This window comes from Rhyacophila brunnea, unplaced genomic scaffold, assembly GCF_057557595.1.
Source record: "Rhyacophila brunnea isolate RB1 unplaced genomic scaffold, BYU_Rbru_1.0 scaffold_20, whole genome shotgun sequence".
Lineage (NCBI taxonomy): Eukaryota > Metazoa > Arthropoda > Insecta > Trichoptera > Rhyacophilidae > Rhyacophila > Rhyacophila brunnea.
In genome coordinates, this window is record NW_028232860.1 from 7434907 (window position 1) to 7453096 (window position 18190).

General features: G+C 35.0%; 1 protein-coding gene across 1 annotated transcript in view; it reads left to right on the forward strand.

Annotated features, from left to right (window-relative positions):
- Positions 1–18190, forward strand: part of LOC147071141 (unc-112-related protein-like) — a 207870-nt gene that overhangs the window by 176749 nt on the left and 12931 nt on the right. The window contains exon 2 of the mRNA XM_085948102.1: positions 17952–18185. Within this exon, the coding sequence (XP_085804228.1) occupies positions 17952–18185 (234 nt within the window). The remainder of the gene's footprint in view (positions 1–17951; positions 18186–18190) is intronic.

An 18190-nucleotide genomic window follows, 5' to 3' on the forward strand; every position in this document is an offset into this window, starting at 1 on the left:
TCTCAATGTTGCTTTCAGGCAGCGATATAATAACTAGGTAGTATTTTTGTATTTTAGAGTAGCACAACGAGGTATTGAGAGGTGCATGCTGGGCATAACGCGAAAGGACAAACAGTGGAATGAGTGGATAAGGAAGCAGACAAGGGTTTGCGATGTAATGGAATTTATTAAAAGCCCTAAATGGAGATGGGCTGGACACATAGCTCGAAGAAGAGACATTCGTTGGACAAATCTAGTCATCCAGTGGTATCCAAGAAATACAAAACGTCCGCGAGGCCGCTGGATCGATGAAATGATAATATTCTGCGGTAGTACGTGGCAACGCAATGCACAGGACTGAGAAAAGTGGAAGCAGCTGGAAGAGGCCTTCATCCAGCAGTGAATAGATTCAGGCTGATGATGATGATGATTTTTGTATTATGATTTGACAAAGCTCCTCTTTTCTTTTGTGTTGTATGGATATTATCCGTTGCTCTATCCGACTACTTTTTTCCTAAGTATGCTTACATACTGTAGTTAAATTTAGAAGAGATCTATTTCACCCACATATTTTTTCATTAAATGGAAACTGCCATTCTTGGTAGTATTGATTTGTGAGTTCTTAATAATTATCTTAGAAACCGGGAGTATTCGTTTTTTGTTCTCATATGGTGCAGAACTAACCTGCCGTTGGTAATGCCAATTGGGAGGGCAATATCTGCGTTCAATTGTTTTGGATATTGATATATTACACTTACGTGAGGAAGACGTTGTTTTATAAGCTTTTAAGACCGGGTCCGGGTTTGCGCTTCCATGTACCCCTGTATTTTTATTTAAATATTGTTAACATTTATTTTTTATGTTTTCTGAAAGCTTAAAAATTTCTCATGTTCATTATACTTATGTAAAATAAATAAGTTTGTCTTTTTACAGAAAAGGTAACAAAAATTGAATCGATCCACCAAAGCGTTGTAATACAACTTGGATTTATCTTCCCTGTCGTTGATACTTACCAAATTCCACTAAAAGAAAAACAATTTCATGTTTCAAGTACGCCTCAAAAGCTCTGTCAAAACTTTTAGAGAGCTTCCTGAATATGATATGATCTGGAAGCGCGGTGTCTTGTCATTCTATAATACAAGGTCACAACTAGGGAATCCAATCCCGAGCCAAAATTCTGATCCCGGGACTTCGGGATTAAAATTTGACAATCTCGGGATCCAGGGTTTGGAGTTACCTTCTACAAAGTGGCAAAAATGCTTTTCAGATTGGTTGAAACCCATGGAAAAGTGTATAAATTGTCGTGGAGAATATTTAAAAAAACAATAAAACTGTTTTCATTGATAAAAAATTCGTTTTTGTTTGTTATTCCCGAAATATAAACAGCCACCCTCGTATAAGTGAAACCATAAAAATGTACTTATGTTAATATTTTTCGGAAAGTTTTCCATTTCGACCACTGTATAGCGGCCGCACGAAGTAAATTAGATTAGAGTATACGCTTCATAACTTTGCACTCCGGCTCTAGGATGAAAATGATGTAGGTAATATATTCTAAAAATATTTTTTTTACATATTTATATTATTATCTATTTATTTATTTATTACTACATAATATATGAATACAAGTGAATATTATTTGATCTAATTTTATGCGAGGTAATCAGGCAAGGAGGCGTATCAGTGTAGTAAAAAGCGCAAAGTTATAAAACGTACCTATCCATTCTCTGAATTCCATTCTAAATTGACTTACTAAATTCCTACTTAGAAAACAGTATCAAAACTATTGCTCTGACTCTGACATCAAAAGTCCCGACGTTTGTATCAAAAATAAAAACAACAGTTTTTTTATCCAATACCTGAAATAAAAATGTGTATTTCCATATTAAATATGTATTTGACTGTGGCTATTCTCCATACAAATGGATTCAATAATCTACTTTGAATTTAAAATGGTCTTTGAGTTTGCTGAATTTTGTAGAATTTAAGAAAAAAATCTCACATTGAAACGGGGGAAATATTACAAAAAAAAAAAAAAATCCCCTGATGTAATTAATTATAATGTTAATTATTTAACATAATATGTTATACAAGCATCTAGCTGTTATACTAAATTTTGATACAATGCATATTGGGTTATACTTTTTACTATGTACGATACACTAACTTGGCTGATTAAGTTATAAAATACTTAAATATGGATTGCTTATCTTTAAGTAACTGATGTTATCTTATCGAAGGTTTACCGCAGGACAACATCCTGTACTCCTGTGATGATAGCAGACTTGGCAACTTTGTAAACAGAAAAAATCTCATTATTTTATTAAGTATAAAATAAATATGACAATACATATAGGTAATAACTTAATAAGAATTCTTTTCATTTCGAATTAGGTATCCGCCATTTGCACTGCACGCCTATGTTTACTTAAAAACGATATCAGACAGTTAAGTAGGCAGGTACCTATTTTATATTCATCACTCATCAATAGTATTAAAAATAGTGATAAATATAAATGAAAATGAAGCTGAGAAATTATATATATTATAATACAATACCTATATAGGTATTATGAAATTTATGGTACATTTACATAACTATACTTCTTAAAAACATTTCGGATCTACCCACCCCGCAATACCACACACACCTATGGCGAAGGCTCTATACTAAGCGATTATTTAAAGCCTACCTTCTAAAAGAAATTCATCTGTCAGAATCTTCAAGTATTGAATCTAGAATTCGAATCAAAGGTTATAAATATGTCACAGCGCTGCGCCATCTGTCTTCAACTATTGTATTCATACGAATATTTTGTTAAGAATTCAGATTTTTTTGTATGACTGTCTGGTCACGTGACCTCAGCCCCGTCTACCAAAACGTATGCAATACGTTAGGCTCGAAAAGCGAAGCCTAAAACCTTTGGGCATAATATTATTGTCTATGTCTGCACCTTTCTCCTAAATAATTAATAAGTAATAAGATAATTAAAAAAAGAGTTTCTATGGTATTCAATCACATATTATATAGATGTTTTTTTAAATAAAAATAAATTTTTGATGTGTATTTAATGTTTGGGAAAATACATTATTTAAACTCATCGCTCAATTTTATATCGTCAGTGAGCTATGTGTCGTTGTCATTTTAGTGAGTACCTGTTCAGCAGTAGTAATTTTGTATTATCTTCTTATTTCCCGTAATTGACCTGACAAGTGTGCTCTTTTTCTCTCTCCACAGTTTACCTCTTTCCAAAAGTCACCATTCGCCACTGCCACACACCATGTGCTATGGCGTACGCCCTTCATAATCGGTCATGAACCAAAATTCAATTATGTGGATACTAAACCCTTAAAAGATAATAATATGTAGCAAATAGTATGTATATCTTACAATCAAAAGTCATCCCACACCTCTGTTGCCTACCTATAGGTACCTACTAGGATTACGTTTACGTGAAATCTGCGCCATTGCTAAATTAAATGTTACTTGCATTGGTTTAATCCCCGTTTCTTTAATAAATTATTGATTTAAATCCCGTAAACTGCTGTTTTAACTACGGATTGACCGCATTAGGATGGGATTACCCACCACCGTTTCACACGCGGCGAATATTATTATCGCGTGATAATATTCGCTGCATATGAAATGGAGGAATCCACCCCTAATCCGGCGAACGATTTTTCTTTCTTTCGACCATGTCCGATCCTAATAGGATCATATGGGCCTCCACAGAGTAGAAGTTTGTATTGACAGATTTTGTTTTTTGCGAGAAATGGATGTCAGCCACTTGCTCAACCTATTAGGTCCATACCCTGACACACACAAATTGAAAAACAATATGTGTACTTGCCAAACCCAGGCTTCGAACCTGGGACCCACGGCTTTATAGTCCAACGCTTAAGCCGCGCGGCCACCGTGGGTGTCCGGCGAACGATAGTCGAGCAATAATATTCGCTGCGTGTAAAACGGAGGGGCTACAATGAATGCGTTGTTTTATTTGAAAAGATTGTAATCTGTATACTATTATGAGTATGTATCTCCATAATTGTTTGCGTTGACCCTAACTAGTCGCGAAGGGGTGAATATCACCCCTATTCTTCGGCGATATCACGCAGGGCCACGTCACTCTCATTCTGTGACAATGTCACGTGTCATGTCGCTCGCAATCATTCCAAAGTGTTTAGTTTCAACAAACTTCTGAATAATACGATAACTACGTGTCGACCATGCGATCCATGAATGTTTTGATTCATTGTTACATCCGCGTGATTCATTTAGGCGGAGGCCACGCATGTAGGTGCCTCGCTTGGTGCTTAGTGCCACGCTACGAGCTAGGTGACATATCCTACCGAACGGACGCACACTATACTATCGCAATGGCCACACTGCACGCTTCGCGCCTCGCTACGTGATTATTAGTCACCTAGTGAGTCTCCCGGCGAACAAACGTGTTTGTTAATTTTATTGTGTGTCACCTACTGATTTTGCAAGATGGAGGAAGTTTTAATAGGAGCAGTTTATGGTTTTAAAAAAAATCACTTTACCTAATATTATAGAACATCTGAAATGCGTATAATTCTTTTGTAATGTCTCTTAATTTGCCCAACAATAAGTCAAATGTTTCCTGGTCATCCTCAAATAATTAAAAAACTATTCATCGTATTTCCGAAATTCTTTGTAGAGAAGTTGGAACTCTCCTAGAGTACTCCTAGATTAATTTACATTATGCACCCAACAAGCTCGAATTTGAGACTTTAAAATTTTAAACTTAAATTCTCTCTGAGAAGTAGCTGTCTGGTTAGTTTTGAGAGTGACATCGTTGTTGACTTGAGCGCTCCCAAATGTCGACTGAATTTTACCTAATCACGTAGCGTCAGTGTTGCCATCTTTTTAAAGTGGAATTATAGTACAGAGCCTCCAAAGAATTTGAGAAACGCCCGAGACCCCTTTTTATGTAGGTAGGTACCTACCCCTTCCGACCAAAAATGCTTACCGGAGAATTCAAGAAATTTCATTTTAAACCAAAGTCAAGGTTTTTTTTTATGTTTTTCGAGCTTTTTTTCCAAGTTCTTCAAATCCTTTGGTACAGTTCGGTTATGAGGAATACAGCGGAAAACACATTTTGAAAATACCCGATATACTGGATTATTTGTTAGTTTGGGTTTGTTTAGGTTGGGTTAGGTTAGGTCAGGTTTGGTTAACCTAACAAATAATTCAGTATATCGGCTATCTTCAAAATGTGTTTTCCGCTGTATTCCTCATAACCGAATTGTACCAATCCTTTTTATATATCGAAATTATTGTACTTTGCACCAATTTATCGAACGGAAATTTCGAAATTTTAGTAATTTTTACATATTTTTTCCGAAATTCAAAATTATGGTACAAATACTATAATTATAGTACGGTTGGCAACACTGCGTAGCGTGCAATGTGGCAGTAGTTTTTTTAGTAGACAAGCATAGCACCTAGCTTAGCACTAAGCAAAGCACTTCAGTGTGGCCGAAGCCTTACTGTTTACCTATCTGTTTACCTATCTATTATATACATATTGGATCGTCATATCGAAACAAAAGGTAGTGATACTTGGTAACGTATTGAATGAAAGAAACGACTCACACAGATCAAAAGTATAAGAAAAGAACAGACGCTTCAATTTTACTATTATAGTGTAATACCCCGTTTACACGTGCATGGATTTACTGCTGACAGTACGTATTATCGCGGCCATAACAAGGAAATGCACGTGTAAACATGTACCTATTATCCTGCAAGTTTCAAGATTACATGCTTGAATCAAAAAAGTTCGGAAGCTTCTAAATTGTCACGTGACAGTTGGGTTTGTTCGATATCTGCGCCTGCGCAGTAGAACAATAATGGCGAACCTGCCGGGAAAAAAAATAACTACACTGCACAGAGACTCATTTTGATGTTAACCGATTTTTACGACTTTCAATTAATAGTACAATAAAATGACAACATCGCGTCTCGCTTTCTCTTGAAGAATGAGATTGGAGAGACAGTCAGCACTTTTACGTGTAAACAGTTATTATCGCGATATTAATACATACTATTGGTGCAAGTAAATCTATGCACGTTTACAGGCGCCACATGTGCAAATTGTTCAACTTAACCTTGAAATTGCACAGATTGCGATTTCTTCTACTGCGCACGATTTATGTAGGGTAAATTTAATTATCGTTACCGTTATGATTTCCGACTGCTCTCACATAAAGCCTATTGCATATTTTCTGTCAAAACTGTCGAACTTCACGCTTATGTGGTACCTATATTTATAGTAGGTAAAGAATTTGGACTATAAATAGAAAGCGTCTCATATACGTTATTTTATTACAACGTTTTTCTTAGCTCGTATTTTATTTGTCCGGTGGTTGTGTGTCCGGTGGTTGTTTGTCCGGTGCAAATCTTGCAATCGATTGTTAACTAGCATTCTCGACTAGCTAGACATTTGAATCATTTAGAATATATCAGAACACGATGCCAATGCAGTTTTTAATACTTTTAGCCATCTTTAAGTAGAATTCTGTTTTGTATGAAAAGTTATTTCGGAAGAAATTCGTAAAAAGTAAAACTATTATTGGTTGCTAAGTGGGTCCTAGCAACTAAATTATTAATATTATATACGTGCGTTACTATGGATATCAATATGACGTGTCAAAATGACATTTCAGTAGTTCTATCAAGTACAATTTTTTTTGATAGTTGAAGCTAGTCAAGTCAAGTTTATATGATTCAACAGAAAATTAAAAAACGTTGTATATAAAAAGTTCTTTTTATCTTGTAATTATTTTGTTATGATATTTAAAATTATTTTGCATGAAGCATCGTTATATGTTGATAAACTCCACAAAAATTAAGATCGTTAAGTTGCCATTCTGATTTTCTTACATACGCAACGGCGGCCATTTTTTTATATTCATTTTGATTACTTACTTACTCGAGTGCAGTTATAAAAGGTTTTAGACAAATTTTACATGATTTTTCAACTAAATAACAATGCTGAAGTGGGTATAGTATCTACATTTATTGACTCATCGTGGCGGATTGGATTTTGATACATCCTGCAAATTGGCAAATAACTGTCATTGCAGTAGTGTTAAGTTTTCTGCAAATGAACCTGCTACATATAAGAACTCATTTCTAGCTAACTTAATCAGTAGACCATAATTCCTTTTTATGCTTAGATTTTATTCATTTAGAAGGTTTTTTCAATATATTTCGTAAATATAGATTTTTAGATAAATTACAAATGAAGAATAACATCATGTAAAACATATTCGGTTGGAAGTTACAAAAAGTTCTAAAGTGGTACCCCGCATTTTTTTAAATTTCTTATCTTCAATCAATAACCCTAAATCATTTAGGTATTATTCTTTGATGCGGGCTAGAAGCCATCTGCTGGCATTTATGAACTACGTCTAAATATCATTTCATTATTGATGTTGATCGAGTGTGGGAATTTTAAAGCTCACTTTGATCAATGTATCGCCTTATATTTGACCAAGAATTTTTACGTATCATAAAAATATAATTACATATCTGGATTTGGAACGTCTTCAGATTCAGTTTCCGATTTTTCTGAATCACATTTAAACTACTCAGATCGTTGATATCTGCGTTTTCCCATAAAAAAAAATATCGTTGGCAGCCACCAATAATAAAAGTTCAAATGCATTATGATGCACGTCGCTTACTGTCACGTGCTATCACACGGCTACGTGAAAAACGTGTGTAATTTCGTTGTTCTCGATGTTTAAATGTTTAAATAAAATCAGACTGATGGTCCCCCATCCCGTAGCACATTTTGAACCTTTAAAGTTTAAACGAACATTGTCAGTTGGCAGAATCGGCCGAAATCACCAGAACAAGAATGAGGTCACCTCACGCGTACCGCGCTGCATCGACACGCGCATGACTTAATGAACGTTTTTTATTACTTTCTACATGCCTACACACTTTCGACTCATCAAAATCGCGTGTTTTTTTTGTTTTTAGTAGTTGACACAGTGTTCTTTCTATAAGAATGTTGTCAATTATCTATGGTCTGCAGGTTGGGTTCTGTTCTAAATATTGTCTATGGATGCAATATCGCAAGTAATTTTAAAGTGCGCACACGTAGAAACTGTTGAAATTAATTGAATTTATATAGATATTGATAGATCAAATATTCTGTGGAATGACGAAACCATAGACTAAATTGGTCGCCTACACAGCGTGTGACAGTAGGTACGCGACGTGCATCATAATGTATTTGAACCTGAAGACACTTCGGAAACATCAATATAGGAAAATCATACGTCTTATAATCGATGCATTAGGTATGACAATTAATTTGGTACCTACTTAAGATCTTAAGAAGATGCTTACACAATTTTTACATAAACCGCTGGGTACCTATATTGACGGCGTTTCATCACAGCAACACCTTAATTATTAAGGGCCTCTATGCACAACTATTTTTTCATCTAATTTTCGTCTACGTCAGTGGTTTCCAAACTTTACGTTACTACGCCTCCCTTTTAAAAAAATCTAATCTTGGCGCCTCTTATATTAGCCCCCCTTTATTTCATTAAATACATTTTTACACAAAGTGCTTTTTCTACTAAACGGACTCGATATATGGATTTCATTGCATCTAATGCAGAAAATTCCGTTTCGCATAAATATGATGTTACGAATGGTAGCAGTACCTACTTGCATTGCTTTTCTTAACAAAGTATTATATTATTCTTCGGTTCGATTCAACCAAAATTGAGCAAAGGTTTTTGTTTCCATATACCTAACCATTTTTATTAGTCAGGAAATACCTACACTACAAATAATAATTATAAAATAAAATTCTACATGTGAATTATCATCAATCACACACATCACACAATCACATCAAATATATCTCACAGACACATAATATTATGAAATGTTAATATTCTGCAACCGAAACAGCCCCGCAGGCGACTTTTTTTACTAATATTTGTGGTGTGTGTTTATCTCACTTGACTGGTCGATCCGCAACGCCGGACCCCCAGGCTGGAGCCCTGTCAGCCCCCCCCCCCCCCCCCCCTCTTGTAGGGGCCATGCACGATAGTATAGAAATGAGGTATAATAAAATTAGTCTCCATATCTTCATACAGGTTTGCAAACAACCTAACTTTTATACGACTGTTTTTTTTTTGTAGTTTATAACTAGCTGCCGTTTTATGAAGCACTTGCAAACTGCAAATCTGTGGCTACATTATTGTGTCAAACTTTTCGCGCCTCCCTTTGCAACAGTCTGCGCCCCCAAGTTTGGAAATCGCTGGTCTACGTCAAGTAGATATACAATATTAAATCTATTTCGGTACTGAACCTGTAGTAAAAATCTGTCGGCATTTCGATATTATCATGAAGCGGATGTCGGGTGCCCCACCATCTTATTATTGTACATTTTACGAAACGTGTGCCGCTTTTCTATTTTCGTCCGAAACCAAAATTCCAAAGCCGTGTTGTTATGATCTTTTAATAAAACATTATGCTCGATTTAACGTCATTCATCTGCCCTAATATACAAAACGTATTTTCGGATAATGACAGGAGGCAACCGAATGTTGTATTGGCTTTCCTTTTACCTCCGTCATATTACCAAACTTTTCTTTTTCCAGCTACATATTACGAGGGTGGGTCAATAAGTCCTTAGAAAAGCCGACAGGTGGCGCGACTAGTACTGTAAGCGGTTTGTTTTCATGCAGCGGCACTACCGATTCAGTATGCTGCGAAGTTTCAATCAGATTGGTCGGGTTGTTGTTTTTTATTTTCGTACATTTAAAAAAAAATTTGCTTGTTTACAAAAATGGAGAAAATTGAGTTTAGAGCTGTTATTAAACATTTTAATATAAAAGGGTTAACAGCAAAGGAAATAAAAAATGAGTTGGATTTAGTTCACGGCATATCTGCTCCTTCACTTGCAACTATTTATAACTGGTTAAATGAATTTAAACGTGGTCGTACATCAACAAAGGATGAACCACGCTCAGGACGTCCTGTAGAGGTGACTACACCAGAAATGATCAATAAAATCCACGATATGGTGTTAAGTGACCGAAGATTAAAGTTGAGTGAGATAATTGAGGTTACAGGGATTTCAAAAGGTAGCGTCATTTCTATTTTACATGACAAATTGGGCATGAAAAAAGTTTCTGCAAGATGGGTGCCGCGTTTGCTCACAGTCGACAATAAACGCAATAGGGTGGTGGCCTCTAAAGCCCTGTTGTCGCTCATGCAACGCAATCCAGATGAATTTTTTCGTCGCTTTGTGACTGTAGATGAAACATGGATACACCACTATACTCCCGAGACGAAAGAACAGTCAAAGCAGTGGATTGCGAAAGGCGAACCATGTCCAAAGAAGGCGAAAACCGTAAAATCAGCTGGTAAGGTTATGGCTACTGTATTTTGGGATGCATGTGGAATTATTTTCGTTGACTATTTGGAAAAAGGAAAAACAATAACAGGGGATTATTATGCATCTTTATTGGACCAGCTAAAAAACGAAATTGAAGAAAAACGGCCTCATTTAAACAGGAAAAAAATCCTCTTTCATCAGGACAATGCCCGTGTTCACACATGTTTACGATCAATGGCTAAAATTGAAGAATTGAAGTTCGAATTGGTCGACCACCCACCGTATTCGCCAGATTTAGCCCCCAGTGACTTTTTCCTTTTCCCAAACTTAAAAAAATGGCTAAGTGGACAACGTTTTTTTTCAAATGAACAAGTCATCGATCGGACAAATGCTTATTTTGAGGACCTTCCGAAAACTTATTTTTCTGACGGTTTAAAAAAAATTGAGAAACGTCTAACCAAGTGTATTGAGCTCCAAGGAGATTATGTTGAGAAATAAAAAAAAAATACAAAAATAAAAACTGTTTTAATGCTTTTTTCTAAGGAATTATTGACCCACCCTCGTATTACTGTTTTTGAATAATTAATATTCACTAGAAAAAATGCCTACCGATGCAGACTTTTCTGCAACATTTTACGTACTAATTAGAGCTGTGAATACATTCGCAGTGGAAGTAAAGTAAAATGAACAAGATTACCACTTAGACCAGCGATTCTCAACCTGCGGCCCGCGGGCCACATGCGGCCCTTTAAGCTTTTATGTGCGGCCCGAAACACATTTATTATCAGGAATTTCGTACATCTTGAAATTCGTTTCGACTTTGACGCACAGATAGTGACACCCGAAGAGGGTTGTCATTATGGTCCACATCAGATCTGGTATAAGAGTGTTGCTATTGCACACGATTAATTTAAAAAACACGCATAATTTTTAAAATCTCAAAAATGTTTTGTAAAAAAGGGGGGGTTTCATGATTTTTTTCGTCACACCAGTAGTGATGCGGCCCGCATTACTTTACAAATATATGTATTTGGCCCGAAGAAAAAAAAGGTTGAGTATCATTGACTTTGACTAAAACCCCCATAGGTAAATAACTCCCCGTATAAAAATAATCCCAGGCAATTACCTCCTCATGTTTGAAATGTCCATAGATTATATTAATTAAATATGATAAAAAAAGAATTAATACGTGAATAAAATGATAAATTCTTGGATTAGAAGTAGAAGTTATGAAATTCTGCTACACGTTTTTGTAGCGATTGTGAACTTTTGAATATACGTAAATCTTTTCTTTAACCGAGTAGGTAGGTATGTAATAATTATTTTTAATAATAATATTGACTACACCTGCATTTTTTTCTATCGAATATTTAAATATTTTAGTTACAATAATTATTTTTTCACCCTCTTTCTCAAAATTTTTGTATAATTTTCCCATATTACCCATATTTACCCATATTTTTCAATGTCCAATAAACTTTTGTATCCACTATTTGTTACGTGATGAAATTTTATTTAAAGATTTTTTTATTTTTATATAGGGGTCAATTTCCGGGGGTTAATATCGGGGGAGTTGTTATTGGGGGGGGGGGGGGTAATTATTCTACCACCAGTTAAAACTTATCTTGTCTATATCACTGCTTGCTGATTAATAATTGAATGATAGTAAATTCATTATCAAAAAATATGGTGTTATAATCCATTACACAGATGGGAAATCCAGAAGTAGTTTTAAAAAAGTTTTTTTTTTTTCGACCATGTCCGATCCTAATATGATCATATGGGCCTCCACAGAGTAGAGGTTTGTATTAACAGATTTTGTTTTTTTACGAGAAATGGATGTCAGCCACTTGCTCAACCTATTAGTTCCATACCCTGACTCACACACAAATTGAAAAACAATATGTGTACTTGCCAGACCCACGGCGTGATAGTCCAACGCTTAAGCTGCGCGGCCACCGTGAGTGTTCAAAATTAATGATGTTCAAAAAGTAATAACAATAACAATGCACTAAATAATAGAAAGTGTTATTTCATTTTTATGTTTTTCTTTAAGGCCATGCATTAGTTGAGGCACGGTCTAAAAAGATCGTTGCTAGGCGATGCGCGGATTGCGGGTCGCGGGTGCAAATGACGCCTGTCAAACGAAATATTATTTGTCATATAAATCCAACATACGTCCATTTTATGTTCTGTTTATTGTTCTATTAGTAACAATAATAATATATTCATTGACATGTTTTCTTTTTAAAGTAAATGGGTAACGTTTTTAGCATAGATGTTATAAATATAGAGATAGGCAACGAAGCGGGTTACTCATGCAACCAAATGAAGCATGTCGACTACAGCCGACAACTTACGAGAAAAAGCGACGCGATAAAAAAAATGCAGGGCATCACTGAGGATTTACGTTGGCCCTTTGACCGTAGTACCTTACGTAGTTACTACGTACTCATATAATATAATAATGTTCAGTGAAGGAAGGTTTAAAATAACAACACTGTTAGGAATTTAGTATAATTATATTTGAATGTTGGGAATTTATGAAAAGATAAGTAGGTTATTTAGGTACTTACTCTATATGTCTTTCAAAAGTAATACAAGTAATAAAGTAATTATAATAATAGCAATAAAGTAATTAAAGTAAATAAAATTATAAAAGGTTACAATATATATTATGTCATATTATATTAATCAAAAATAAAGTTTACATAAAGATATAGAAAACACATTATTAAATTCTTGCAAATATCCCATCACTGTAATTAATTCAGCCTTAATTAAGTTTAACTTACACATTTGTAATTAGTTCGGGTTTAATTAGAGTTATACTACAATATAATATATATACCTACAATATATATAATATATAAACAACTTTCCTTTCCTAACTTATATAATATATAGTACGTACATATATATAGGTATGTATATGGATTATAAATATCTGAACACAAACACGTCTCATAATCAATTAATATTGTAAACAAAATAAATAAATAAATATATATATATATATCACGTTATTCACAATTTTTAAAAATCTTGTGTACTGGTATTCCACAAAGAATTAACAGTGAATAATATCAAAGTATCAACGCATACAATGATATAACAATGCTCAAATATACGATACAATCAAAATGTGTTACTTATATTCAATTATAATATTAATAATCAATGCGTTCACTTAAATGCGGTCCTGAGCAATACAAACACGACTGCTGTGTAATGGTATGTAAACAGAGTAATTCGGAACGAATTTAAGCATGCGTTCAGCAGCCGAGATTATTTTAGGTTATTATTTTAACATGTATAAAATTAATTAAATATACTCATTTGTGATACGTCACGGCTCCTAAGCGTTTATTCTTTTCATTACTGTCGTTTTTACAATTTAACACACTACACACAACCATTTTTACCTAATATTACCTAGCTCAGGTGAACCTTCCACGTTGATTTACCAATGCAAACTGAACGTCAATGTGACGCACGTAGAAGTGCTACCATAACTTGATTACCAGCCTGCCTCACCATACTTTCATATAAGTTGCCGTCCCTAGGTTTTTAGTCATCTTTACACGATTTTAGAATTAATTGACCCGTCGCCATCACGCAGCAAAGTGACGTGTTTCTGGCTCGACATTCTCTCACTGAATGGCAGCGAGTCCAAAATTTCGTCGCGCCTACAGTTGAAAATTATTTGGCGTTTCACTGATGCGTCACCTTAATATCTAACATTTGCAAATATATTGAAGAAACCCTGCATATGCCAGATTGAGCTTTTTGTAGTTTCTCTATCAAAATCGCTGAAGCAAGTTTTAGTTTGTCATAACGACACCCCCAACGAACAAAACACTAAAATAACTCACTTTTTGGCTGTTTTGAGTTACGACATCACGCATACTAAGAAAAAAATACTCTTTCTGTCTGTATTAACGTTGTATCTATATGTATACAGGTTGCAGAGATATGAACTCAAAAAAGGTTGTAATTATTATTTTTTTACATTTTAACCTGTAAGAAAATAGTAACTTGAATTACTCCATTTTATCAGTTCACAATATTGAACTGCATACATGTAAAATAGTTGTATAATGAATTACAACTTTATTCTGCGGCAAAATTTTCGCAAGTCCATCGGTGTATCGTTTATTTTTATTCTGATAATTGCAGTGGCCAGAACAAAAATACAGTAGATAAGTTAATATTAATATTACCTACCCACAATTTTTTGGGGGTTGGCCATACACAAAACGAAGGGGATTCAATGCATACCCTTATTGAAAAGAGGAAAAGAAATCAAATTATATATATGCTGCAACAATGGGTTACTCTGGTCATATGTACAAAAACAAATAGAAAACCATATTGTGTGATTGAAATGAACCAACGCAATATATATTATAATTTTAAGCACCTTTTGCCAACCTAACGTAATTTACTATATGATACGAACAGGGAGAACGTAAGTAAAGTGGTCCAAAATAAAACATGTTAAAATAACGATTGATAACCCACCCGGAACAGTTACATTTACAGTATATATACAGTATAAAAGCAATTCCGCCAACAAAAATAAATACTCATTCAGAAACAATCGATCAAGCAACAATACCCACTGATATTATTATATACCTCTCGCTTACAACGGCAGTTTGGCTATTATGAAAGCAAAATACAATGACTTGAAAATCTTCTGTAGGTACATTTAAAGTCGTTCCTGAGAATATATACCATGAATATTATAATACTCTTAAATACACTGGAATTACTGAAGAGAATGATTCATCATCAGTATAAAAGCTTCAAATATTTTTCGACGTGTCCTTATTTCAAACATGTTCATAGAAAATAATCAACCCTGCATTCAACTTTGTCATAAACTTTCTGTAAAATACGAGGGTGGGTCAATAATTCCTTAGAAAAAAGCATTAAAACAGGTTTTATTTTTGTATTTTTTTTTTATTTCTCAACATAATTTCCTTGGAGCTCAATACACTTGGTTAGATGTTTCTCAATTTTTTTTAAACCGTCAGAAAAATAAGTTTTCGGAAGGTCCTCAAAATAAGCATTTGTCCGATCGATGACTTCTTCATTTGAAAAAAAACGTTGTCCACTTAGCCATTTTTTTAAGTTTGGGAAAAGGAAAAAGTCACTGGGGGCTAAATCTGGCGAATACGGTGGGTGGTCGACCAATTCGAACTTCAATTCTTCAATTTTAGCCATTGATCGTAAACATGTGTGAACACGGGCATTGTCCTGATGAAAGAGGATTTTTTTCCTGTTTAAATGAGGCCGTTTTTCTTCAATTTTGTTTTTTAGCTGGTCCAATAAAGATGCATAATAATCCCCTGTTATTGTTTTTCCTTTTTCCAAATAGTCAACGAAAATAATTTCACGTGCATCCCAAAATACAGTAGCCATAACCTTACCAGCTGATTTTACGGTTTTCGCCTTCTTTGGACATGGTTTGCCTTCGCAATCCACTGCTTTGACTGTTCTTTCGTCTCGGGAGTATAGTGGTGTATCCATGTTTCATCTACAGTCACAAAGCGACGAAAAAATTCATCCGGATTGCGTTGCATGAGCGACAACAGGGCTTTAGAGGCCACCACCCTACTGCGTTTATTGTCGACTATGAGCAAACGCGGCACCCATCTTGCAGAAATATTTTTCATGCCCAATTTGTCATGTAAAATAGAAATGACGCTACCTTTTGAGATCCCTGTAACCTCAATTATCTCACTCAACTTTAATCTTCGGTCACTTAACACCATATCGTGGATTTCATTGATCATTTCTGGTGTAGTCACCTCTACAGGACGTCCTGAGCGTGGTTCATCCTTTGTTGATGTACGACCACGTTGAAATTCATTTAACCAGTTATAAATAGTTGCAAGTGAAGGAGCAGATATGCCGTGAACTAAATCCAACTCATTTTTTATTTCCTTTGCTGTTAACCCTTTTATATTAAAATGTTTAATAACAACTCTAAACTCAATTTTCTCCATTTTCCATTTTTCCATTTTCCACAAGCAAATTTTTTTTTTAAATGTACGAGAAACACACAACAACCCGACCAATCTGATTGAAACTTCGCAGCATACTGAATCGGTAGTGCCGCTGCATGAAAACAAACCGCTTGCAGTACTAGTCGCGCCACCTGTCGGCTTTTCTAAGGACTTATTGACCCACCCTCGTACAATTTTGTTCAATAAAATAGTTGCTAAACTTAATCTGTGTTGTGATTGGTACAGCCTTCCTATAATGAGTAAATATTTTTAATAAATCATTTTATTGATTAACTGTACACACAGAATGATTTCATACCAGAAGGGCAATTCACGAACGAAGCAGTAAAAAACACCGCTTAACTGAAGCATGTAAAATTTTTAGTTTTATAGGAGATAATGAGTGTGTAGAGCTTCGAACGACATCAATACGTGCGAGTGAGAAAGCATTCAGCATGCTTATACCTCATGTCCATGCGTTAGAGTAAGATAGAAAGTAAACATGCCAAAACGGATCGTTTGTGAATGTCATAGAAATTAAATAACATTTTTATCCATTTTGGTAATGACTTCATATTTAATCAGTACTTACTGTTAACGTTGCATGATTAAATCATTCATTGTTTAAGTACGTAGCCAATTAATCTTTAAACAGGCTAGTTACGTCTACAATATAACAATATTACAACACGGAATTTCTGTTGTATTTTGCAAACAAACATGTGTGTTTCTGTATTACAAAATCACAATAAATATTTAAGTGAGAATTTAAACTCAAAATAATACTTTCAGCGGTAATAGAAAAAATAGAATAACAGCCTGCTCACTACGTACAAATTTTTGATGTTTAATAATATGTCAAAGTCAAACGGATAGTTACTAGCGCCTCTACCGGCAAAGCGTGTATACTAAATTGCATACTGTACCCGACACCACCGGTTGACATTTAATATACTTCGTTGTAGTAGGTTTGCGCTTAGGTTGTGCAACCGGCAATACTGCTTCATTCAAGAATTGGCCTTCAGAAGTCACAACAATATTCCATGAAAAATATGTTTTTATTTTAAATCATCTCACGAAAAAAGTTGTAACATGAGTTGCAACATTATTCTTTGGAAATATACTGTTTTATGTTGTTTTACAGAGATAAAATATTTATATACTTGATTACCACCACTAACTATGTCCTTCAACCCTATTATCAGATAGTTTCTTCTTTGCATTTCGATATGAGAACTTTCATTTTGCTCTTCTGAAAAATGACCAAAAGTGAGTTACTGCTTTGTTCATTGTGGGTATCGATTAGTACCATTTGTCTATGCTAATAACCTCACCGCTCTAGAGTTTCTATAAAAACTAGTAGAATTTTTGGACATTTGTCATCTGACAACTTCAATAATCAACCGGCAACCGACCCACCACTGACGGGTATACTACAGACTACGGTATATGCAGTATAATAATCCTTTGGGATCCCCTATGTCGGCACACCTGTTAACACTTGAATAATCAGTTTTCTTTGCCCCATATTAAAAGTTCTTTTCTTTCTTTTCAGCCCTCACAAAAGATTGGTCCGATCATGCCCTGTGGTGGCCCGCTAGAAACTGCTGGTTATCCCGCACAAGGTCCACACTGGACCAGTGCGGGGTGGCCGCCGACTCCCTCCTACACTTCACCCCCATGCACAAGCTACTGAGGGTGCAGCTGCCTGATCTACGCTACCTTAGCTGCAATGTGGACTTCTCTGTCAAGACTTTTAACGCTGTTATTGCTTTGTGCAAGGAATTGGGTAAG